The sequence below is a fragment of the Musca vetustissima genome, unplaced genomic scaffold, assembly GCF_032173495.1.
Source record: "Musca vetustissima isolate MV318-11 ecotype Yass unplaced genomic scaffold, APGP_CSIRO_Mvet_v1 utg8651, whole genome shotgun sequence".
Lineage (NCBI taxonomy): Eukaryota > Metazoa > Arthropoda > Insecta > Diptera > Muscidae > Musca > Musca vetustissima.
The window spans coordinates 172,657-199,268 of NW_026877434.1; the positions used below are offsets into that span (position 1 = coordinate 172,657).

Below are 26,612 nucleotides of genomic sequence, written 5' to 3' on the forward strand. Positions count from 1 at the left end.
TAGTTGAGATATGACGTTCGGTATACTTAAAGGTGGGTCTAGGACCAATATTTCGCGGCGTTACAAACATTTGGGGCTGCACAAAGCTATAATACCCTGACAACATAGTTGTGTAGGGTATAATTACAATGGGTAATAAATGCTACAAAATTTAGTATATAGCTAGATCTCTGTTGCGGTCATAATTGGTGTGTAGTGCTGAGATATGGTGGTAGTTTGGGAAATACGTACTATAAGAGAACGTAGGTACTAAAATATCAATTATGGTCGCTATTGGTTTTTAAATAATTCCTACATTCACTAACGAAGTAGCGGGCATATGCTAGTTTTATTATGCTTACAAATGTTAAAAAATTGCTTACGTCGAAAATTCTTTGTTTTTAATAAAAATAAAAATAATTGAGATACTTAAAAATAATTATTTTTATTTTTGACCATAAAAGGTTTGTACGACAATAATAAACATAATTTAAGATATTAAAGACATCTCATTTAACATGTGTTGTTTGGTGTACAGAGTGCCATTTCTGTTCACCTTTGCGTCTCGTATGACCTTTTCCAGCAGGATGTTGCAAAGATCACACTACAAACTGTCACCTTGTTTGAATCCTCGTTCGGTATAGAAGGGACTTTAACTGCTGATCTTGTGCCACTTAAAATTATCCTGCATAGTCGTATTAATTTTGCAGGAATGCCGAAGTAGACATGGCTATAAATACCTCTGAACGGATAGGGCTGTCGAATGCGGTTTATAGTCGACGAATAGGTGGTGTGTGTCTATGTGTTTTTCGTAGGTCTTTTCCAGGATTTGGAGCAGAGTGTAAATCTGGTCAATGGTGGATTTGGTCAATGGTGGATCGTTCCTATAGTCTCTCAGCAAAAATACCCAATGGTACAGTGTTATTTCCCCTAAATATCCCACCTATATTATCATACTTCATAATTATAGACTGCAAAGCTATCGTATCTGTAACAATTTAAAATTAATGGATTCAAAATACACACCCACTAATTTCATAAGCGTCCATACAGAATTGCTAAACGTATGGCCAACTTCAGATATGACGAATTTATGCAACTAGAAGACCAATTTGTTGTTGCTGTCGTTGTTTGATGTGTAGCTGATTGTTATCGTCATAAGGATTTACACAAGAAATCATGTATGCTAAATTGATATGAGAAATACCTTTAAGGCATCAATCATGGAATGCTTCTGACCGTTTAATTTTGAAGACAAGAAAAGACAGAGAGTGAGAGAGACTGACTTTAATTTTGGTCACGTTAAAATGGCAATTTAGTTTTGGTTAGCCAGAACTAACAGCAAATTGGATTTCACACTTTTGCAATGATGCAAATAAGAACCATTAAATCCAGCAAATTTTGTATGGAATAGTAAATTGATTTAAGGATATTTACCTTAAAGGTTCTATTAGTCATTGTCGTATGAGAACGTATTTGTATTTGGTTAAGTGGAAGGTTCATTGAATGAGTTTTGTGTTTTTTTAGTTTTACATTGCGATACCTTCCCTTCCCTCGAGTTTAAAAACACTTTCTTTCACGTTTGAAATTTAATTATAGATTGAAAATATTAAAATCATTTTGAAAGTTAAAACAAATGTATATCATTTGTTTCCAACAAAATTATTTCTACTCATTTCTCATACTGATATAATATGGAAACCCTTCTGTCGTACACGATTTCATCGAAAAGATTTTTTTTTTATCAATTTGAATAATTAATTCAAGTATTACATTTTCCATTGACATGTCTTTGCAACATAATCACGCTTGACGATGATTGGCTGGTTGACTGCCTTACATTGTAGGGCCGTAGCAATTATTTACATTATAGCTGTCAACAATAATTTCGACTGATGAAAATTTATGCATTTTTGATTTTCATAAATATCTACATTGATATACGACGTCACCGAAAAGCACGGACGTACATTCATACATGCATTCACCATACAATGATGATATACAACAAAGGTTAAGTTATGACAGTTTTATTGCTAGCTGAGGTCAATGAAGGGCTTCAAATACGAAATTTTGTTAGGAATGTGGTGTTTTGTTTTTTGTTAACTATGCCAGATAGAAAGATAAAATATCGAATTAAGATAATTTTTCTTTAATCTTGTATAATATCTGAAATGTGGCTAATTAATAGCTAATTGCAGGCAATTATGCAAATGTTTTGTTTATAAAAATCAAATCGTTTGTATGTATATTGATAATAATGATAATGGGATTAGTATAATCCGATTTTTAATGCTATTCATTTGATAAGATATATATTAGAATTAAACGTGAATCAAATTGAAATTTATACGTCAAATGAGAAGCACATAAAAATAACAAGTTTTAAATTTGAAGTGGAAAATTTAGACTCCTGCAGATCAATTCGTCGGTTTGATAACTTGAAGACTTAGCAATTTGGGTTTTGATTGGGTTTTTATACCCTACACAACTATGTTGTCAGGGTATTATAGCTTTGTGCAGCCCCAAGAGTTTGTAACGCCGCGAAATATTGGTCCTAGACCCACCTTTAAGTATCCCGATCGTCATATCTCGACTAGCTGAGTCGATCTAGACATGTGTGTCCGTCCGTCCGTCTGTCCATTATAATTTGTAAACACGATACAGGTCACCGTTATCGGCCAATCTTCACGAAATTTTGGATGTAGGATGGGTTCTGGCCAATGAAGACCCCTATTGTTTTTGGTAAAGATCGGTTAATATTTAGGGGTGAAATGGACCAAAAACTTTATTTTTGTCTGATTTTCTGGTCGCTCCAGAGGCTTCAATTATGACCCAGACATCGTGAATTTTACATGGAGATGGGGATCGGGATAGCGGGTCAAATAGACCCTGACTTTTGTGTGAAAAATTACAAAATTTGTAATCTATAGCGTATATATTTACCCCTGAAGGATGTAGACCCAAGAAGTTGAAAATATATCCAAGAGGAGTGGTTGGCCTTCAAATTGATACCAATAACGTTGTCGTATGTATTCGGATGTGGGAGTTACACTTAAATATTCACAGGTGCTTACGTATTCAAATATTATTTAGTAACCCATTACCCCCCTAGAAAGCGAAAATATAGCGCTGAACGCTTTGAAATTTTCCATGAGGATCCAGGTATGGTCAAGGACAACGCCTGTAATTTTCGGTGGTGATCAGATAATAATATTGGAATCCGAACATAACAACACAACCCAGAGTGAAGGTCAAGAGAGTGCAAATATTGCTCAAGATCAGAATATAGAACCACACAAAGTTAGACTTTCGTGGAAGTTGTGTAGGGTATCATATGGTCGGCCCCGTCCGACTATACTGCTCCGCTCACTGGGTTTATTTTGAAAATATTGTAGAGACTGCATGAGCTATAATCCTGATATGATAGTTATAATCATAATATGGGAATTGTTATAGCCTCTACTATGAGATTTGGTGTATATGAAATTTGTAACACCTCAAAATATTCGTTGGAATTCCGATTTAGCTTTGTTGTTGTATGTTGAAATCACAATAAATGTCGCAATATTTAATATAGAGCTTTGAAAATTTGCACAGACATTGTTATAATAAATTGGCGGGAATAGGTTCAGACAATTTTTGAAAATTTTAAGTTCCTTGTAGCATTGTCCGAATTGTTTGTTATTTTTGGAGATTTAAAAAAATCGCTACAAAAAATATTTATTGTATGTATTATGTCTTTGTGCATATGTTTGTAACAGGCAAAAGGAAACGAGAGAGACCCATGGTTCCCTTTTGAGAATATGCATAGAATCACTTTCTGAGTCGATTTATGCATGTCCGCCCGTCCGTCTGTAAATGTTAAATTGTAAACAAAGTACAGGTCGCATTTATAATCCGATTTGTATGAAATTTGACACAAGTCACTTATTTGGCCCAAGGACGAACCCTATTGTAATTGGGAAAAATCGGTTCAGATTTAGATATAGCCCCCATATATATTTTCGTCCGATTTAAGGTAAATGGTGCGCCAAAGTCCCTATTTATCTTTCGATTTGCACGAAATTTTGTACCGGGTACTGAATTGGGTTCAGAAAGATGTGTGATAGGTTTCGAGAAAATCGGTCCATATTTAGATATAGCTCCCATATATATCTTCGCCCGATTTTATGTAAATGGTGCACTAAAGTCCCTATATATCTTTTGATTTGCACGAAATTTTGCATAGTGTAATAAATTAGGTCCAGCATTATGTGTGCTAAGTTTCGTTAAAATCGGTTCAGATATAGATATAGCTCCCATATATATTTCCGTCCGATTTTATGTAAATGGTGCACCAAAGTCTCTATATATCTTTCGATTTGCACGAAATTTTGCATATCGTACTGGTTTGAGTCTATAATGACGTGTATCAAGTTTCGAAAAAATCGGGTCAGATTTAGATAGAGCTACATATATATATATTTTCGTCCGATTTAATGTAATTGGTGCACCAAAGTCCCTATATATATTTATATTTGCACGAAATTTGGCATAGGGTACTGCAAATCGTGCAAATCGATTCACATTCAGATATAGCTTAGCTTCATAATTAAGTTAGTTCAATTTCATGACAATGTTCCTTCGAATGTACCCAAAGGGCATCATATAGTCGGCACAGTCCGACTATACTACTTTCCTTACCGGTTTTGAAATGTGGTGGATGATATAAGAAGTCCGGCCTGCCGAACTTAATTAATTTTGCACTCATTTTTTTAATTTATAATAAATCTTACTTTATGTTCTCTCCCATAACATAATATAATGAAATGCTTTACTTACCTTAAATTATTTAACAGAGGAAGAACTTTTAAACCTAAAAAATAAAAAAATAGATTTAATTAAATGTATAACATAAGTAAATTAAAAAAAAAATACGAAAGTAATGAGAACAACATGAGATTTGTTTAATTCTTGTATATCCGGATTGAAAATTACCAACACATTAAAAATATGTCCATCATTGTCATCAAATCTAGATAAACCACTCGCGTCTGGCCCGGAGACACAATCATACAAATAAATTACATTATCAATATCAATTAACACATTCATGACATGTGCTGGCTGGCTGACTGACTGGTTGACTGGTTAGCTAGCTAACTGGCTGGCGGTCTGGGTGGATAAATAGATGGCTGAACGGACGCATGGTGTTCAGATTAATAACAAAAAATATATTTTTCTTCAATTTGAAATTTTTGAAACATGTTGTAAATGCCATATGTGTCAAAAATCTAAATGATGGAGCCAAGCATCATGATACATGCCAAGTGTCAGATGCATTGTGTGGTGACGAAAAAAACGGAAATTCATCCGTCGTTTTACAGCAACAATCAGTGTTCCGGGGGTTCATGAACTTGCACTTCTGTTCTGTGTGTTGTTGATGAAAAATCACACAAAAAAGGGACAATGGGTATATGGTTTCCCGCCACACTTTGTTGCATGCATCGTTTGGCCAATTTCTTGGAAATTCACTGATGAGTGTTAAATGTCGAGTGACATTTGGTTTTGTGGTTCGCTGGTTTGTGGGTTGGTTCGTCATGCATTTGCATTTTATGCGTGCTTTGAATTGGATTGAGAATAGCCAATTTAAAATTGGGATTGTCATGGTTATAAGAATAAAGTATAAATATTTATGTATTATGTATTAACATAGATGAGATGTACAATTAATTATAAATATGTATGTAAGGCAATGATTATGCAACATTTCCTAGCAAATGCTGTTCAAATTCAGTTTACAAGAATTTCTTTTGTAATATTTGTTTCATTCTGGACATCCTACTTTGTAGATTTATAAAAATGCATCACGTTTTCATTGTTTTCAATTTAAATAAATTAATTTGCACATCGGCAAACAAGATATATTGTTGTGCTTATAAAGTAAAGTTGATAAAATATGTTACTTCGTTGAATGTTAACGAAAGACGTTGTTATTGTGACAATGGCATATACGTAATAATGGGTAACACATACATACATATAATTACGTATGTAAGAAGAATTTGGAAAACAAATTCAAAGCATTTCATGTACAAATTTGGTATGCAATTAAGGAAGCATTCAAATTTTATGAAATTGAAAATACCTAAAAATTTGTGTAGCTAATGAATTCCTAAAAACTATAGTATATCAAACCAACAAAGCCTCCTAATAATGAAATGATAAAATTGTTTCGATTGACAAATCATTGCTTAACAAGGGACATGGTACAGTTATAAAAGGTAACAGCAAAACCCAGCTGATTTGATTCCAACGTAATAGTAGAGTCAATTTGAATATGACAAATTATGTTTTTAAAAATCATCCAACAGGAAAATTGGGAACGCATACAATTCGAAATTGTTCTTTATTGAATGTCCTCCCGTATTCAACAACACTTGCTGTTATCTTCTATTATTATACCACGGGCAAAAAATTATTCTTGGAAAAAAACATTTATATATACAAGAAGAATGTTAGACTCTCTAACCCCTTCATGTGTTATTGCAAATGTTGAATCTTCACAATATTTATGGGCGCTGTGTCATCGTACATTGTCTTCTAGTAGGTTAACTATACTCTGAGAAAATTAAATACGATTACAGACGTTCAGGTTGAAAACAGACAAGAAGATCTACATAAAGAATATAAAGCGCAACATTCATATGTGGATTTTTTTGAAAATATGGACTTATATTGAACATTTTGGGGTGCGGTTAAAACTTTCAAAATACTAAAAATGAGACGGGAACTTTATATTTGGTTCATGTCAAAATATGAATCTATATTGACAAAATTTTGCAAAAATGTTCTTCATTTCAAAACATGGACATCTATATGGAAAATTTTCTGTAAACAAGGTTTTTACCCTCTAAGATTCGAGAATTCCAATTACAGCAACTTCGGTAGAAAATGTTCCCTAATATGTCCAAGAGTGGACAAATATAGAATAGGACCTTTGTTTTTCATCCTCCAAAATCTCGAAATATCACAAAAACGAAAATAAGTAAGGACCTTCATATGGAACTTGGGTCAATATTAGTAATTTTTTGCTATGAATATGTGTTATTCAATGAGAACTCAAAATACCAAATTCAATAACAAAATATATTGGTATAAAGAAAAAAAGTAGATACATAGAAAATATTCCGCTAATGCCATACAGAAAATGTGACAGGGATTTTATACTTTGACTATGTGACTTTAAGGACCTTGCAAGTGCAAGTTTTCTCAAAAGTCGGAAAGCAAAATTACAGCCACTTCGGTGGCTTAAATATACCGAAAATAAGGTGGGACCTTTATATCAAACCTTGGATTAATCGCGACTACAACCATCAACATATCGATAAATAAAATGTCAATAAGTTCGACCGAGCAGGACTTGTTTTTCATGTGAGGGCCAAGGCATTAGTAAATTGTAGGTAGAAAGTTTGACATCCCATAATATAAAATTAGAGCCAGATCGGTTGGAATAATAAATTAAAGTCAAATTGCTTGTTAAACTTAATAAAATACTGAAACTTGGGAGAAAGCACTATATGGAGGCTTCCTTAAAAATTGAGTCAATATTAAACATTTTTGGTATGAGGATTATGAACTCAAAATATAAGATTCTGTGGAAAAATATTACCAACATGGATCTTCTAATTTTTTATATGTATATTAGAATACCTAAAATCAACGGGTCTTTCATGTAAAAAATAAATACCAAACGACAGACATTCAATATCAATAATTTTTAGGGTAGAGGTTCACTATGCATTAGGAACTTAAAATGCCAAATTGCATCCACTTCGGTTGAGAAACGTGTCAAACAAGCCCAACATAGTGGATAATGAGAGTACTGTTATATGGGGTACCGAAACTTAGGTCAATATTAATAATTTTATTAAATATGTTCAAAATACATTAAATATTTACTTAGAACCGCTTCGATTAAAAATCGTATCCAACACCCACAAAATACAGAATAATGGGAGTATAGTTATGTGGAGGCTATACCACAACGTTGATCGATACCAAACATTCTGGAAGTACTAGCAATGACTGCAAAATTTTAGAGCTTTATCTTAAACGGTCATGGCTAAATCGACATAGAATTTTATTCTGATCAAGGACATATGGGAAATTACAAAATTCTTTTAAAATTCCATTAAAAAAAATTTGAAAAATTTTTTTGCGAGCACATTCATGATTTTTGGTACATAGGTTAAGAAAAATATGCTGATTCGAAATCTGTTCGCGTTCACAAAATCGGATGCTGCGCACAAAAGTTATAGCGGTTTTAAATCTTGTATTTCAAATATAAATTAAATGGATTCATATTCGTTGTAATTCGCGAATTTCTTTACAAATGCTTAAACACCATTGTTTTCTTTGCATACTAGTCAAATCACACTGAAATACGGTTTAATAGTCGCGAAAAACAAATAGAAACATGAAGATATCGGAAAATAAAATAAATTAATTTTTGCATTAACACAAAATTTTTTTTTTGAATTTTCGATTTTTTAGTATGGTTAAGAGGATACGGTTTTTCTTTAATCTTCTAAAATATACGACGCTTTCTTCTGCAAATTCTTTTAGATGGTTGTTAAATATCGGCAGATTCATCTGATAAGAGTTTCGACGTCATTAATGGCTAAATATATTGCACTTACAATACATAAAAATGATCAATATTGAAAAGCTTGCAATTCGCGAATTAGTTGAAATCAGTTGATGCGCATGTGATTTTCGTATAAACCGAATCAATGTATTTCAATAATTATTAATTTTTCGATGTTTAATTTAGCGGTCGAAGTGTGCCACTCGATGCACTTTACTATGCAAAAACCCTAAAAATGGCTAAAAATCACGCAACGTGCATACGATTTTTATGCGCATCCGATTTTAGTAATCTCCTATGAAAATACGCAAAAGGACACCTATTTTAGAAGGATCGGTTAAGAACCGCGGATGTGCCTCCACAATCAATTTTGGATAAAATACGCATATTATTCGCGTACCGATGTATTTTTGACCTATTTCAACACAGATTCGCGAATTTGACAATACAAGCATAAATGCACGTAAAATTAATTCGAAGAAAACCGCGATTATTTACGCGAATTTGTCAAAATAAGTTTTTGCAGTTTTTCCCACATTCAAGGTACCTATATCCGCCGTTTTATTGGACGGAATTGAACATGGATGGGCTCATTAGATCCGGCACGTAAAAAAACTAAAATCACGCGGGGTTCCACGGAATTTGAAAGGACTTTCTTAATTTTAGACTCAAAAAATATGTTTTTTATAAAAATTTACGCACCAAATTTTCGTCTTTGGAACCCAATTGCAAAGAAGCTACAGTGAGCACATTCATGAGATATACAATAAAAGAAGCAGAATCACGAGTTCTACAATCCTATAATTAGTTTATTCTATTATCTGGATGCGCATCCTAATTATAAGAAAAATTCAAAAAACACCGAGAATACGGCTTCAAAATGCCAGCATCCATTTTGGGTGGATGCAGTGATTATATCGAAAAACCATACATTAGAACCATATTGTCCATGGGGTATTCTGCAACTTAGTCACTGATCACATGTGCGTGCGTTGTGTAGTTTAGCCACAAATCGGGAACGAACACAAAAAAACTCGTTGGCTTCAACACATTTTCACCCATTTCTTTACATTACCACCATCACAGCTTCCAAAAAACTTATTATTTATTACCAATATTTTAGGATTTTGACAAGAACACTTCATTTTATAGAAATGAATTTAAATTTTATGCAATATGTTCATATTTCGCGAGTTATAACCTTGCAAACCTCAGCTTCAAGGAATTTAAAAGATTTTTGTAATTTCCCATATACCTTATGTTTATTTTGAGGTATTGCAAACTGAATGGCTATGTTAATATACACTCTACCTTATGGTGTAGGGAATAAAAATACACCGGAACCACTATTTCGTAAATATGGAATTATTTTTATGCCTGTGGTAGAGGGTATAATAGGTTTGTTATTTATTGTATTTAAGGCATTTATATAAAGGAAAATATACCACAATTAAAATGAAAGTAGAAATTAAAATAATAATGCAAATGCTATTTCTTATATAATTGTAAAATTTTTAAATATGCGGGAAAATGTCTGTCATCATTCATCAGTAATATATGTTCGTGAATATATATTAATTTTAATTGATTTAATTAATTTTAGTTAGCACCCATTTAAAAAGAAATCAATAATATTGTATATCAAAACTATTTACGTCAAAGATAATACCACAAATAAGCATTCGTTATTTAGCATTGACATCAAAAGAGGAGCAGTTTATTAAATGATGCTTATCGGAACCCTCATCAACGTCAAAATGCATAGCATCTGTTGAACACAATTTTGTTTGAATTTATTTAAAAAATTTTTTAATTAATCGATAAATATGCACGAAAGCAAGAAAACTATGTTACATTAATATTCCCACTACTTGCCTTATTGATAATAATAATGTGTGTGTTTTTTTAATGTATGTTTATAGGAACATCGTTTTTAGAATTTAATAAATCAGTTATGCGGTTTTGCAACAGTTGTTAACATTTGAATGAAAAAAAAACAAAAGCAAATATTATAGATTTTTGTGTTAACATGAAATTTGAACTTGTGGTTTTTGCATCATCAGGTCGTTGTTGTTATTGCTCCCTGTTTGCTGATTATATAATTAAATCGATCACAATGATGTTTTCTAATCTAATCGATGGCAACACGATTTCCATAACATTGTTGTTGTAAATCAATAATCTTCCAAACGGGGAGGTAAACTGAGATTATCATCTTAATAGATGGGTGTCGGCTTCTCTATCGGTTTCACAATTAAACCTTTAGGGGTTTTTTGTTTTGTGGCAAATTTTGTTTTAATTTTTTTCACATTTTATAGTGTTCAAATTGGTTTTGGGTCGTGTTAGCTGTCGGTTTAGCGCTATAGTCTAGATATGTCATTAAATTGTCAAGTAAAGCTACTTCATGGTTATTGCTTTAACGAATATTACAAAAAAAAAACAACTTTTAATTTGCATGTTCCCATTCGACAATATAAAAACGGATTCATATTGCATGACCCTGAGGTTATTTACCAAGTAAATTAAAAACAAAAAATGGACGGCAAAAGTATTAGATGCTCATATTCTATTTATTGGTCCAAATTTTTATAAACTTGAAGATTCTGTCTAGGCCAATGTAGAACTAATTGGTCCATAATTTTCACACATTAGGTATAAATTAAATGGATTGCAAGTCTCGGGGTTGAGGAATAGTCTATCTTGGAAGAGCTGAGGGCCCTGAAGTCTATCACAGAGATGCCCGGGAGTCAATTATAAGTGATGGGGTAGACGAGCTGAAGGACTCCTGAGTCTATCATAAACGAGCCGGAGCTTCATCTGATACGCATGCCATTCCAAGTGTTGGTGACAATTCCATTGAGCCTTTTATGTAAAAATCAAATTCAGTTGGTTCTATACGTTTCAGATTCATATTATAACCCATAAACCGTTGTACTTGTTATTCTGCAATAAATTTATTTGTAAATAGGTAAAACGTTAATATGAAATAGGGCGAATATGTAGCTAAACATATGTCTGAACGGACAAGGGTAGGAACTCAAAATATATGGTTTTAAATTAAAACCAGTGAGCGGAGCAGTATAGTCGGACGGGGCCGACCAAGGGACCCTAACATTCTGCGGATCTATATTTCCAACCTGGGCAACGATATTTGCATCCTCTTGATCGATTGGAGATCAACAGCTCTCCTTCCTAACCCTGGCATATTTTCCAAATCTTATTTTCCAGATTTGAATATTTACGCCATAAAAAACGTCACTTTAGGATTTGGTTGCTTTGACCCACGGAATATTGACCCGTGAATACATTGATCATATAAGCAGCTGTTCTAAGTAATTGATCTGATCCCCTTCACCGTGTAAACGTGACGTTCTGCATATAATAATGGCCTCTGGTGCGACTAAAAAATATGACAAAATTAAAGTTTTCGATTCATTGCACCCCCAAACTGTAGGCTTCGTCCTTGACCATAACCGAAACTACATGTAAAATTTTAAAGGGATCAGCTCGACATTTCTGCGCTTTAGTGGTGGTAATAGCAATACTAAGCAATATTATAACATATATATACCTATAAATATTTACGTATAATTCTCTCCTCTTGAATATACTTTCAACTTCTCGGGTCTTTGTCCTTCAGAAGTAAATATATTCGCATCAGAATACAAATTTTGTCAAAATTCACACAAAAGTTTGGGTCCGTTTGACCCGCTAAATATTGACCGATTTCAATCATAACAGTAATGTTTATTCTTTGGCAATATTCCATTCGTGGTGTTCGGGACATAATTATGATTTGTTGCCATTTTTAATGTAACTTCATAGAAGTCCTGCACTCTATTTGCAAATGACTATAGTAGTCGATTTTGACAATCATCCCTACATACCAATTTTTTATCATAAATGAAATTTTGCAATGCAAGAAATATATGATAATCGCTTGGTTTTATCAAATCGATCGTTTTCGATTCCCGGCCTACCTGTGCGAAGTGCATCTTTAACATCAAAAATTTCTTAACGGAATCTACGAAACCAAAATTGCACATAATTGGCTGTTACAATATCGGAACCATAAAAACCATTTACAATTTTAGCCGCTTGGCTTACATTTTCGACTGGGTCGAAGAAACATTGTAAAATGTACTGAATTTTCTCTTTGTCCGCTTCCATTTTTAACACCCAGTAACTCACAACTGAATACACCAAACAGAAAAAACATCAAAATATTTTTTACTGCGAAATGTAACTCTTCCAAAAAGCATAAATCTGAAATTGTTAGATCGATACTTTACGCGAAATCTATCAGTACGGCCATCTGCCGAAAAAATTTAACTCCCAATATATGGGAGTTATATTTATACCTAAAAAAATATGTATTTTTATGAAGTGCGAAACAAATGACAAAACGTCATTAATTTTGGCCGGCGAACTTTTTATACACTCCTCGAAGTCGATCAGAATATACAGAAAATATATTTTTTTATTGTTGTGCCCTTGGGCTTATGGATAATTTAAACTTTTCACATTGTAATATATTTAAAGTCTCAGTCGTTTTTAAAAATAATAAATACAATATCTGACGAATGGAGTGTTCGAATTGACAGAAACTTTGCATATCGTAATTTAAAAACCGAAAAATAGTTTCATATGAACCAAATGGAGCATCCGATTTGATCTGTTTGTTCACGTCATACTTTTTTTAGCAAGCCTATTTTAATCCGTTGTACATCCATGCGGATGGTGAAGTCCTTGATATTCTTTGGTGAAAACTACTTGGTCTAAACTTGTCAAACTTCCATGCTTATACTATCCATAAATTTAGTTCAACTATCAGCTATAAATGTCCATCATCATCTCATAAAACTACTAAAATAGTTTATGTACATTATCAAAACTAAAAAAGAACTATGAGTAAGACTCTTAAAGGTTCTAAAATATGTTTTAAATTTCATCCAATATACATATATGTACCATCTTAACCCAGTTGTATTATTTCAATTTCATTGACGCCATCACATATCATACCATATGGAGTATATTTTTATATCCCATTGTTTAATTTTGAACATCAATTTAAAATCTATATTTATTGAAGGACACAGAGTTATAGAATTTTATTTTCCAATCGATAGTAACGCAAACTCCCACAAGGCCAGTTGCGGCAAGTTTATTCAACCGGCAATAGTGGCAAAAACAACAAAGCTTTCGGGTTCAGTAGCAGCGAGATCATTATCATCCCACAAACAATGTAGACAATATTTTACTGAAAAGAAATGATTCAATATTCATCAAAACGTTGTCTTTAATTGATGATGATATTTACTAATAACTCCATTAGCCACAATGAAAAATGAGCGCAAAAGAAGACCGTTTATTATAATCAAATTTTATTATATCAATTCAGTTTTATCTCAAGAAATACAAAATCACAGCTTTCTAGATTTTTATCAAACTGCATGATCGTAGGAACGACAACGCATCGCATCCGCCTAGACAACAACAAGCTCGTGTCTATCTATTTTATTTATTTTTATTGCTTTGGGTCGAATAATTCAATTAAATGATAAATTGTTCGTTACACGATAATTTATTGTTTTGCATGACATCTAATTCAAAATGTAAATGAATCTCTGCGCATAGATTGGCGCACTCGAAACCACACTCATTGATGTGGCAGTGTGTGTGTGTGTGTGTGATATTCTGGTATCGGTGGTGGTCTTTGATGCGAAACTATCATCTATGAGAATGAATGAATTCAAATCTCTGAATTCATGGCATCAAAACCAAAAAACAAAAACAATTTAACAAAGTTCAAGATCTGGCAATAAATAAATATTGAAAATTACTATCACTTGTGCGGATAGTTGAAACAATTGAAATGACCCGTTTCGAAAGAAACAACAACAGACTTTTATTTTGCCGATAGCTGTGACAATATATCATTAAATAATTAATTATAAATAATTTTCCATTTATTGCATAATAATAATAATTGAAAATAATGGCACATTTTGCTTAACAAGTGTCTGGGTGTGAGGGCAATTTTGTATTCATCATATTACACTACGCGGAAAGTGGATCTCAGGGTGTGGATAATAGCCATAGATAACGTTTTTAAAGCAACGTGCATATAAATTTAGCCTGACTTTTGTTTTGAAAAATATTTCTGGACTTTTTCTTCCGATGAGATTTAACTAGAATTACAGGATATCCAAAACTGACTACTACCACTTTACGAATGAGAAAATTCATTAAATAGGAAATGAATTGATTCCTCAGAGAAGGCAATTTGTTAGTAAAGTGCGAATATAACTTTTAAAATATCTATAATAAATCCATACCTACAAAAAATGTTGTTACCCTCTAGCAAACTGAAATGCCAATGAAAGCTATTTTTTTGTATGTTTGGAAAAAGAGAGAGGTTTATGACACCATATGTCCGTAGTAGCAACATGACCGCTGTAATTTTTCGCAAAATACCACAGAAAGTATAATTTTTGAAAAAAAGTGGCACAAATCTTTTGGAAAGGTGGCACAAAAAGTGCTACACTATTTTGCTACATATTAACATGGTATCTGATGAAATTATATATGGACGGTACTTACACATTATAAAATCGGACAAAAGCTAAGTCTTTTGTTCAAATATTTCAATATTTGAGACGATTTCAACAAAATCCACATTATTCTCATCCCAAGCCTGCATCCGATGAAAAGTTATTGTAGACTATATTCGATACCCAATGGAAAATTTCGCCTCAATTGGGGAAAAAGTCGGGTATTAGGCGCACCATCTTGTATACGGGTGCTATACCTATATCTTAAACGATTGTCAACAATTTGGATAGGCTAAACAAATGTAACAAAATGCATCATATTCGGACAATTAATATTACCTTCATTAGGGTTACAAAAATAATTTCCGTATGTCATCAAATGCACAATAACAATTCCCTGTACCACAGGATGTAAAAATTCTAATAGACAATTTCAAAAAAAAGCAATTGAAAAATAGACCACATGAATATTTCCTTTGTAAATATCTTCGTGTACGAGAATTTTAAAACAAAGTGGTAAAATATAGGAAGAAGTTGCACAAAATTTCAAAAAGTGGCACATTTGGTATCAAAATAGAAACGTTGCACAAGAGTGGCAAGGCCGAAAAAAAGTATCAAAGTTGCTACTTTAGTGGCATAACGGTCACGCTGCGTAGTAGGCCGCTCTAATTAGAAAAAATTAGAAAAAACATTTTGAGATTGGTCTCCCTATCCTTTTAGGAATTATGTGTTCTCAGTGAAGACCTTCAGTCTTTTTCATTACACCCCCTCATGTCATTTAGGTTGTGAAAGGTATCATTTCCCAAAAATTGGGTTCAAAAGTTTCCAAAAGCTTATTTTTGATAGTGGAGGTCCATGGAATTAATCTCTAGGGATTTGAAGCAATTTTTGTTATTAAACATAAAATTTAGAAAAGAAATGTTACAGTTAGTTAATATATATCTAAGATTGGTAAATATTAAGATCTACCATGTTAGGACCCCATTGGATCCACCATTCCAGGATTATTTGCTATATAGGCAGAATCTTCAAATTTAATGTAGGTTTGATAAAAAATCCGATTAGTAATCAAGGGCACTCCTCGTGCTTCATATGAAATCAACAAGAGTTGATCAATGGGACGACTTCCGGATTTGACCTAGGTTTGATAAAAATATTACGATGTTCAAATTTGGATCAAATCGGATATTTCATTAGCTTGATATTGGATTTACAAATTTTCATGGGTCGATGGATCCCATGATTAATTAATCCCATTTTTGTGGGGGAAGTACCAGAAGGTATGGACCTCTCTTCGAACATGATTTAAGTATCGAATAAATAGTAGGCTGGGGAAAAAGAAAGAAATCCATTATATCCATTTCTCGTAAAGAATCGATCAAACAATTTCAGATTTATGCTCGTTGTAAATGTTACATTTCGCAGTAAAATAATTATTTTGCTGTTTTTTGTTCAAAATGGAAGGGAACAAAGAGAAAATTCGGTACATTTTACAGGTTTTTCTTTGACAAAACCGAAAATGCAAGCCAAGCGTCTAAAATTGTGAATGTTCTTTATGGTTCCGATACTGTAACATCCAATTATTTGCAATTTTGGTTTCGTAGAGTCCGTTCAGGAATCATACAGATGCACCTCGCACAAGTTGGCAGGTCATCGAAAATGTTGATAAAATCGGAGAAATTATCGAACTTGACCGGCAAGTTAGCAAAAGTAACATCGAGCTAAAGATCGGTCCTCTAATTGTTTTATATCGAAGAGTATGTAACATCACAATCCCTAATGCTGCGTTAAAAATATCAAAAAGTCGAGATTAACAAAAAATTGTGACCCCAGGAGGACGTGGTAACATCTTCTAGTTGGCGACGAAACCGGCGACATCGTTTTTTTAATCACCCTAATGTAGCTACTCAAACGGTGCTCCAAGCAAACATTATTAAATGATTGAAGACGATATGACAAAAATATATTCCCTCCATCTTATGGCATAGCGTATTCGACTGGAAATGATACTGACTGCCAAAAAAAAAAAAAAAAAAACAACAACAATAAAGGATTAAATATTTTGTTATTAACATTTTTTACAAAATATTGCATTTCCTTAGGCAATGTACAATAAAGAACACACACAGACAAACTTTCATTGCAGTTAATGGCAATGCAACAACGAAAATTACAAATCCTAATATGGCACATTTAATTGTTCAATAAATTGGTCAACGTCAATGTGTTTCAATGTTTACCAAAAACGGCATCATTTTTATTTGAAAAAAAAAATTTCGAACAAAACAGGTGAAATTAAATTTATTCCCGATTTCATTGTTTGCCACCAAAAAACAACAACAAAATCTCACATTTTTATTTATTAACAATTTTCTGTATTTAGAAGGCCGGAAGCTGAATTTTGTTGATAATCATGCCCGCAAATCGTGGCAGACAGATGACGTTGAACGTGTGTGTGTCTGTTTAACTGCTCAAAACCACAAATCAATTGGAAAATATATTTTTGCATAACAAAATAAAGGTGATGGCGAAGCGGTGCGATTGTGATCGAATCTCCCTCCTAATATTACAAAGCATGCGTTTCATGTAAATGACTGCGCGTGTATGTCTGTGTGTATGAGTGGTTTGACATTTGCTATTTATTTGAAACAAAATTATGTTAAGTGTAATTTAAAGCTATTTTTTCAATCATGAACACGTGCTTATTGGTTTGTTTACGAATCGACACATTGTACGATACTCATTTCATGTGGCTCCAGGCTCATTTTACGCAAATACAACAATGTATGGATGTATGTCTAGATGCTTGACGGCCGTCGGCCGGGGTAATGCTGTTGGTCAAGGTTAGTGTTGTTAAGTCAAAACATCATTCAAGCTGCATACGTATATATGGACATATACAACTGTTGCTGGCTGTCTGTCACAACAATGGTCATAATGATGGCAGCAATGCCACCTTAAACTCCCGCACCTATATGACAGTGGTTCAGGTTGGAAGTGTTCTGTATTTTTATACCCTACGCAATTATGTTGTCAGGGTATTATAGCATTGTGCAGCCTCAAACGCTTGTAACACCGCGAAATATTGGTCCTAGACCCACCTTTAAGTATACCGATCGTCATATCTCGACTAGCTGAGTCGATCTAGACATGTGTGTCCGTCCGTCTGTCCATTATAATTTGTAAACACAATACAGGCCACAGAAATTTTGCATGTAGTATGGGTTCTGGCCATTGAAGAGCCCTATTGTTTTTGGAAAAGATCGGTTAATATTTAGGGGATGAAATGGACCAAAAACTTTATTTTTGTCTGATTTTCTGGTCTCTACAGAGGCCGCAATTAAGGCCCAAACGCCGCGAATTTTTGCATGGAGAAGGGGATCAGGCCAAAGAATTAGCATGCCTGTTTTGGTAAAGATAGATGGACCCTGACTTTTGTGTGAAAATGTCAAAATTTGTATTGTATGGCGTATATATTTGCCCCTGAAGGACCTAGACCCGAGAAGTTGATAGTATGTTCAAGAGGAGTGGTTGACCTTTAAATTGATACCAATTATATGGTCGTATGTATTCAGATGTGGGAGTTACATTTACATATTTACAGGTGCTTACGTATTCAGACATTATTTAGTAACCCAAAACCACACTAGAAGGCGGAAATATAGCGCTGATCGCTTTGATTTCTATGAGGTTCCAGTTATTGTCAAGGACAACGCCTATAACTTTCGGTGATGATCAGATAATAATTTTGGGATGAAGTGGACTTTGTGATCCTTTTTTTTTGGGAGATGGGTCGATCTATATGCCACAATTGAAAGCCCAACATCACAACATAACCCACGGTAAAGAGAATCTGGACAAGTACAGCCCTAGTCTACTGAATATTAGTAATATTTGTTGACCTTTAATCGGGTTTCAGGAGGGTGCAAATAGATTTTTTTTAGATTTTCGTGGAAGTTGTGTAGGGTTTTATATGGTCGGCCCCGTCCGACTATCATGCTCCGCTCGCTGGTTTTCTTTTTTTATTCCACCAACTGTACGATTATATCAGAATTTTGACCAAACAGAGCACAACACATAGTATCCGATTTTTTTTTTAATTTTCTGAACAAAAGGAATAGTAATTTGTAGACACATAGGTTGGTGAATTCGACTAGAATCTTTAAAACATCGAAAATGGTGTGGATCCCATATATGGGGGCTATGCAAAAAAAAAAAAAAAACATTTTAAAGAGATATTCTATTCTCTGAACATCCGAACTGCCTACTTATGGCCATAACGCTTTGAAACTGAGACTAGAACCTGAGGAAAGTGAGACTAGAACCTGACGGAAGTAAGACCTGAGGCTAGAACATACCGAAAATGAGGAGGGACTTTTAACTTGGGACTACGTTTAAACATTAACCTATATTGAATATTTCTGCGAGGAAGTATTTTACCTACGAAGAACCAAAAATACGGAATTACATCCACTTCGATTAAAAAATACGCTTAGGACCTCAAAACAGCCTAAAATATATCTTAATATGGGAACTATGTCAGGCATTGGACATAAATTGAAAAATTTCTGTGAAGAAATTATTATACATCCAGAACTCGGAATACCAACACATTAGGGACACAATACTTAAAATAGGGCGGTATCCTTATATAGAATCTATATTAACTAAATAACGTATACAGAAGACTGTTTGCAGCTACTTCGATAAGGAAATGTTCCTAGCGCTATCGGAATACTTAAATCTGTCGAGACCTCTATTTTCTGCAAAGAAGTTTTTTTTTACCAATTAAGATTCCTGAATTTTAAATTGCAGCCTCTTCGTCAGAAAATTTCTTAACTTAAATCGATTGGGATGTGAAAATGTTTTTGGCGCATTATCATATCCCTTCAAAATGTTGAGGTACCGTTAAGACGAGTACTGTAATATACCCGGTTTCAGTACCAAACCTCCTAAGAGTAGAATCAATCAATATACAAACTTTCATACGTCTGTCCTAAAATATTATTCGGCGAATTTTTCAAGGTATATATACCATATACATTTTTATATTTAATTTAATTTTTGCATATCAAATCAAACCACTGTGCGTAACTATTGCGTTTTGATCTGCGGTCAACATCAATTGATTAAGAAGCGAAAAAACACACATATATATTCATAAAATAAATAGTGAACAATTGTTGTTTTGTTTATGATCGGTTTGTCATTTGGTGGTTTTATTTGCTGTCTGTCCGTCCGTCCATTTAACCAAACATCTTCTATTCGTCTGCCAATACAAAGTGCTACATTGCGCCAGGCAAAGTATTTGTAATGTTAACAAACATCCGTAATCTATGAAATTGTGTAGCAATGATGACTCCAATAGCGAACATAGGTTTAACACCTCTCCGATAGACGTCTCTCTCAGATACAACCAAAACAAAATCTTGTGAATGTTATTAACCCGCATAATGTTTAGGTGTTTGTAATGCGGGAACTTGAACTTTTATTTTGTTTATTTTTATTTCTTATCACCCACAAATAGCTTTTGGGATAAGATATTTAAAAATAAAGATATTAAAAATATATTAACAAAAGAAGACGGTTCGCCAAACCAGGTGAACAAAAACAAAATCCCTCAAATGTCGATGGATACCAGAAAATAGTTTTTTAGTGTCTGGTTTGGTCAAAAGGTCAAAAGATGGAGATACGATTTCATAATTCCGTATCCACTTGTTTTTAATTTTTAATAATTTATTTTTGCTTTTATCGACTTACCTATAAATTCATTGCGTATTCGTATTCGATCTTGTAATGATGCCGCCGATATTATCACACAATTAATGAATGCCAATAGGGCGACCTGATATTCAATGTTCGTTGCTTTTTCCAATTCGTTGATGACAATTTTAAAACGGTAGCGTTCATTTTTGAGATTCTGTAAAAATAAGGGAAGAAAAAAAATTAGTAAATGTATATGTTAGAATTAAACTATGAATAAAACCCTCTAAAAAGAAGTTCTAGAAAATTACTGAATGTTATAAGGAATTTCGCAAATCATTTACATTTAGAACAAGTAAAAAATATTGTTAGTCACAATTTTTCGGAATAAGTAATTCTCAAGATGATAGGTTTTTCTTTTAATTTATATTTGTTATAGTGGATTCTCACATCCTAAACAGAACTGAAAATTATTTAAAAATTTGTTAATAAACCCTCTCAAACCCCCCTGAGAACCAAAAATACAAAATATCGAACATTGTGTGTGTGGTGTTATATGGAGACTTGTGTTAAAAATATTTTCTACTGAATGAAGAAAGACATCCGAACTGAAAACAAAGAATTTTTCTTATCTCTGGACATCCGAACTGAATACTTATTACCATATCTCAGTGAAAATTAGAACCTTAGGCTAGAACATATCGGAAATGAGGTTGACCTTTAAATTGGGACCTCACTTTTGGAACCTCACTTTTTATTGTTTCCAGTAGGTATTTTACGTCTGAACCAACGAAATACTAAGTAACTATGTGCATATGTAGGTAAATTTAGTTTGAATTTTAAAAAACCCGAAATGGTGCGAATCCTTTATATGGGGTCTATGTCAAAAACCTTGATATTTCAAGAGGTCTTATATTCTATGAACACCCGACTTGCCTAATTATGGCCATATCGCTTTGACAGTGAGACTGGAACATACCGAACCTTTAAATTTGAACTATGTCAAAACATGAACCTATAATGAATATATATAACCACTTGCATATATCAATTATCTAAAATAAACCTATGGCCCAGACTTTTACGGAATAAACATATGGCCCAAACTTTTACGTTTTGACATTTAATGAAGGGTTTTCAGATGTTCGACCCGGCCGAACTTAACGACGTTTTTAGTTTTTTCTTTGGTATTTTTTCATACCATAGGTCATTTTTCTCAAGCCTCGGAGTTTTGATATTTTAATATAAATAACTTCCTCAGGTCCAAGGCCTTAGAAATGGATAGTTTTCCATAGAAATGATTCTCAGCCCACAGGGTACGTACCGAAAATTTTCTATTAAGGGGACCCCACCCATTCTCGATTTTATTTTTTCAAGATTTTCAATGGGCTGGTAAATCAATACGAATGCTTGTTAAGGTTTGTAACTTTGCACATATATAATTGAAGATTTAAAAGAGAAGAAAAATAATTTACAAAAAATTTTTGTTATTGTTTTGTTGTTGTTTTTTGTAATTAAAGAAAAGTCCTTATTTTTGATGGCGGGCATGATAACTCCTCACTGGAACATCGGAATCCGAAAATTCCAACGGTGTTAGAAAGAGTACATGTCTGGCTCTCGTATGAACTAGGATTATTGACTTCGCTCTAAAATTAACAAAATGGCGGACCTTTGAAAAAATATTTTTGGAAAATCGCCGATTTTTGACCAAAAACCAAGTTAAAAAATAAGGAAGATCTTCACCGATTGGCTTTATCCTAGTTCATACGATAGCTACACACTCACAGAGAAACGTGTGAAAATTTGGAATCGATTGGGTTATTAGTTTTTGAGTTATCGTGCCCGCCATTCGCAAAAAAATGTTTAGAGAAAAACGCGTTTAAAGTTTGAGAAGCCCTTCAGCCGTCACTTGATGCTGACTCAATAAATCGGCTATATCTTCAAGAGTTCTTGAGATTTTCACTTGAAATTTTGTAGGGACATTCTTTAATTAGTGTAGATTCAAATTATATATACAACATTTTTGACCCCGAGAATGGGGGGGGTCCCCTTAAATAAATTTCAGAATAAAATAGGTGTATAAGTTTGATACTTTCTGACTCATCTTCCCGAGCTCAGTCAATCACGTCTGCTGATTGACACCACGGGCATCTCCTCGGCAAGTTTCTCAGCGGAGACCGTAGAGTGCTGATGCCACCGAGCGGTGGTTGTTGCTGTTTTGCTCTCCTTGCTTGACCTTTTCTCCCATTGGAATATGTACATTTGAACTTTCTTTTCCATACACCATTAACTGCTTGGGAATTCTTGTTGTTGTTGAGATCTTAACCCCCGCTCCCACGAGTTAATAGATTGATCTCCCCTATCCACCACAACACCCACGGCGAGGAGAAGAGCAAATCCCTCGCCTCAACAATAGGTTTCTATAAAAAAAATTATTAGACTCCAAGATATCAAGTTGATCTTACAGAAATTGCTCTTTGGAATAAAATTAAGGGGACCCCCCCATTCTCGGGGTCAAAATTTTTGTTGATATAATTCGAATCTACACTGATTAAAGAATGTCTCTACAAAATTTCAAGTGAAAATCTCAAGAACTCTTGAAGATATAGCCGATTTATTGTGTCAGCATCAAGTGACGGCTGAAGGGCTTCTCAAACTTTAAACGCGTTTTTCTCTAAACATTTTTTTGCGAATGGCGGGCACGATAACTCAAAAACTAATAATCCAATCGGTTCCAAATTTTGCAACGTTTCTCTGGGAGTGTATAGCTCTCGTATGAACTAGGATAAAGCCAATCGGTGAAGATCTTCCTTATTTTTTAACTTGGTTTTGGTAAAAAATCGGCGATTTTCCAAAAATATTTTTTCAAAGGTCCACCATTTTATTAATTTTAGAGCGAAGTCTATAATCCTAGTTCATACGAGAGCCACACATGTACTCTTTCTAACACCGTTGGAATTTTCGGATTCCGATGTTCCAGTGAGGAGTTATCATGCCCGCCATCAAAAATAAGGACTTTTCTTTAATTACAAAAAACAACAACAAAACAATAACAAAATTTTTTTGTAAATTATTTTTCTTCTCTTTTAAATCTTCAAATATATATGTGCAAAGTTACAAAACTTAACAAGCATTGGTATTGATTTACCAGCCCATTGAAAATCTTCAAAAATTAAAATCGAGAATGGGTGGGGTTCCCTTAAATGAAATTTTACGTTATGTTTACAAACATCGGAATCAAATTTAACAATAAGTATTCTATGTAATTTTTTGTGTCAATCGGACATATATGGTCAAACTTGTAGGATCTAGAGCGACCTGAAAATTCACAATTACCAAAAAAATAGGGTTCGTCTTTGGAAAGAAACAAATCTAGAAGCAAAATTATGTGAACATCGCTTCATAACTGTGGGTGTACTTTGTTTACAAATTATAACGAACAGACGGACCGACGCACATGTCTTGATCGAGATAGGATCGGTATCTAAAAGCTGGGTCTAATGCCAATATTTCGGGACATTATAAACTCTTGGGTCACACAAAGCTATAGTACCCTTACAACATAGTTGTGTAGGGTATAAGAATATTTAAACCCCATTAAATACTTAAATGTATCTCCAATATCGGTCCTCTTAGATCAATATACTTTTTTTCAACGTTTCTATAATTAATTATTAATTATATAACGAGAAATAGATTTCATTTTGGGATAGTGAATAAGTGAGATGTTGGACTCCCCTTCCCAAATAAATATTTTCTCTACCGTAATTTAAGGAAACATTTTTTTATGGAATATCTCTCAAACGTTATATCTATATATTGAATAGTTTTTCTTTCCTAAATCTGTCGAAGATATCTTGATAGTTTTTAATCTTCAAAGTTTTACTTCTTAATGTTCTTCTATATATCAACAATTAAATATATAATTTAAAAAGTAGTATATAAAATAACGGTACATACCTTATAAAATTCTAATGTTTCTATGGCACGAGTATAACCATCGGCATTATATGCACATAAGGCTGATAGTAATTCGAATACTTGTTTTTTAACTACGGCATTGTTGGTATCTAATGCAGTACCTAATTTCGAAATATAATCACGATTTTCGACAATGTAATCCAGGCCGATGCGTGAGTCCATAGTGGTGTCGATAAATAAAGGCTCCGCGTAGACTATGTCTAGGGCGGGCACGTTCCTTGTTGTGGGTTCTTATAGTTTGTGATGTGTTCGAAGTTCAAATAGTTAATTTTTAGGGTTTAATATCGTTTTGTATTTCCGTCTTTTTCAGTTAAGGTTCCAAATAAAATTTCGTTGATACGTATTTTTTCCCAACTGCATTTAGTGTTTTAGGGGTGCCGTGTAATTGACAATTAAAACAACAACAGCCACAATGCAAGTAAGTTGGTTGGCTTTGGATGTGATTGTTTGATGCCGGCAACGACAAATGTCTAAAACGTGATGTCATTTGTTGTAATTACTCCTTCGGAATTTTTAATTAGTTCATATGCAATAATATATGTTCTTGGTGTTGTTGCTACTGTTGTTGTAGTTGTTGTCTGCAGTGACATGACGGGTATTTGTTGCTGCGGTGCCTGTTCCCAATTCTTAAACGAAATCTGGGTGGGGTATTCACTATAGGTGAGGGAAAATACTGCAGTCTAGAAGAAAAAAAGAAAAACAATAACAAAAAAATAAATTAATAAATAGTTTAAAGGATTTCGATACAAAAAACATTTGAGTTTCAAATCAATTTCCCAGATATTAAAAAAATAATCTTTAGAATTGTAATAATATTTATATTCTGTTGATGTAATTGTTGTTATTTCACTAAATCTTATTATTAATTTACAATATATTATTGTTGTAGTTTTGGTTTTTTGTTGTGATAATTACAGATGTAAAATGCTGATAGCACTGATCTTGTGTTGGCGTTGTTGACAATGCCAAGGGCTTTGTGTTTATTGGCCCGCTGTTGAATTCTTAATGTGATATTCTGGTTGGTTGGTGTGTGAGCGTGTGAGTGTGTGTGCACGCCTGCTTTTTGGGGTTCGATTTTAATTAATTTATTGCCATTGAACAAGCTCGAATGCTTCGGCATTTGTGGTGTGTTTGCTTGACCGGTCATCGAACGACTGACTGGCTGATCCACACAATGCTTTTGATCTTGGCCACCAGAGACCAAATCGAGTCATTCATTATTGGGAGGTCTGGCGGCCTTTACTAGAATTTGTTGTTTTTTCTTCTTTTGGTTTTCAAGACAGCACCTTATATGTATTGTTGTGGAAAGTCGGCATTTGTTGTTATTGTTATTCATATTTTTAGTTGCTTTGACAACTTGGACAACACCAATGAGAATATCTCTCTCCTCTTGTGAATGGGATTTTCGTGATCATCATAAATTAATTGTTGGAATAAAAATGTTGTGTTTGGTTTTGTTTTTAGTATTTGATCTTGTTTGACTTTATCAACAGAACACCAATTTCATTAATAGTCAATAATAATATTTATTTGTTTCATTCATAAAAAATCAAATGGATAAGAAATAACACACACACGCACGACACACCAACAAATTCTTTGAACCGCCTCTAAAGGCCATTGTCTGGTTTATTGAAGCGTTGATAAATCTTTTCAACGTTGTTTTAATAAAATATGACCGTAGTTTTTTTTTAATTCTGTTTAAAAAAATGGGCGGTAAATTCGTTTTTGGTAGGCGTTCAATAAAACTCCTTTATTGA

General features: G+C 33.5%; 1 protein-coding gene across 1 annotated transcript in view; it reads right to left on the reverse strand.

Moving 5' to 3' along the window:
• The window catches only part of LOC133322013 (formin-J), a 59,650-nt gene extending 34,581 nt beyond the window's left edge, over positions 1 to 25,069 (reverse strand). Inside the window, exons 1-3 of the mRNA XM_061531083.1 lie at positions 24,832 to 25,069; positions 20,929 to 21,088; positions 4,804 to 4,837 (exon numbers count right to left, since the gene is read on the reverse strand). Coding sequence (XP_061387067.1) covers positions 4,804 to 4,837; positions 20,929 to 21,088; positions 24,832 to 25,014 — 377 coding nt within the window. The 5' untranslated portion in view covers positions 25,015 to 25,069. The remainder of the gene's footprint in view (positions 1 to 4,803; positions 4,838 to 20,928; positions 21,089 to 24,831) is intronic.
• Between the last annotated feature and the right edge of the window lie 1,543 nt (positions 25,070 to 26,612).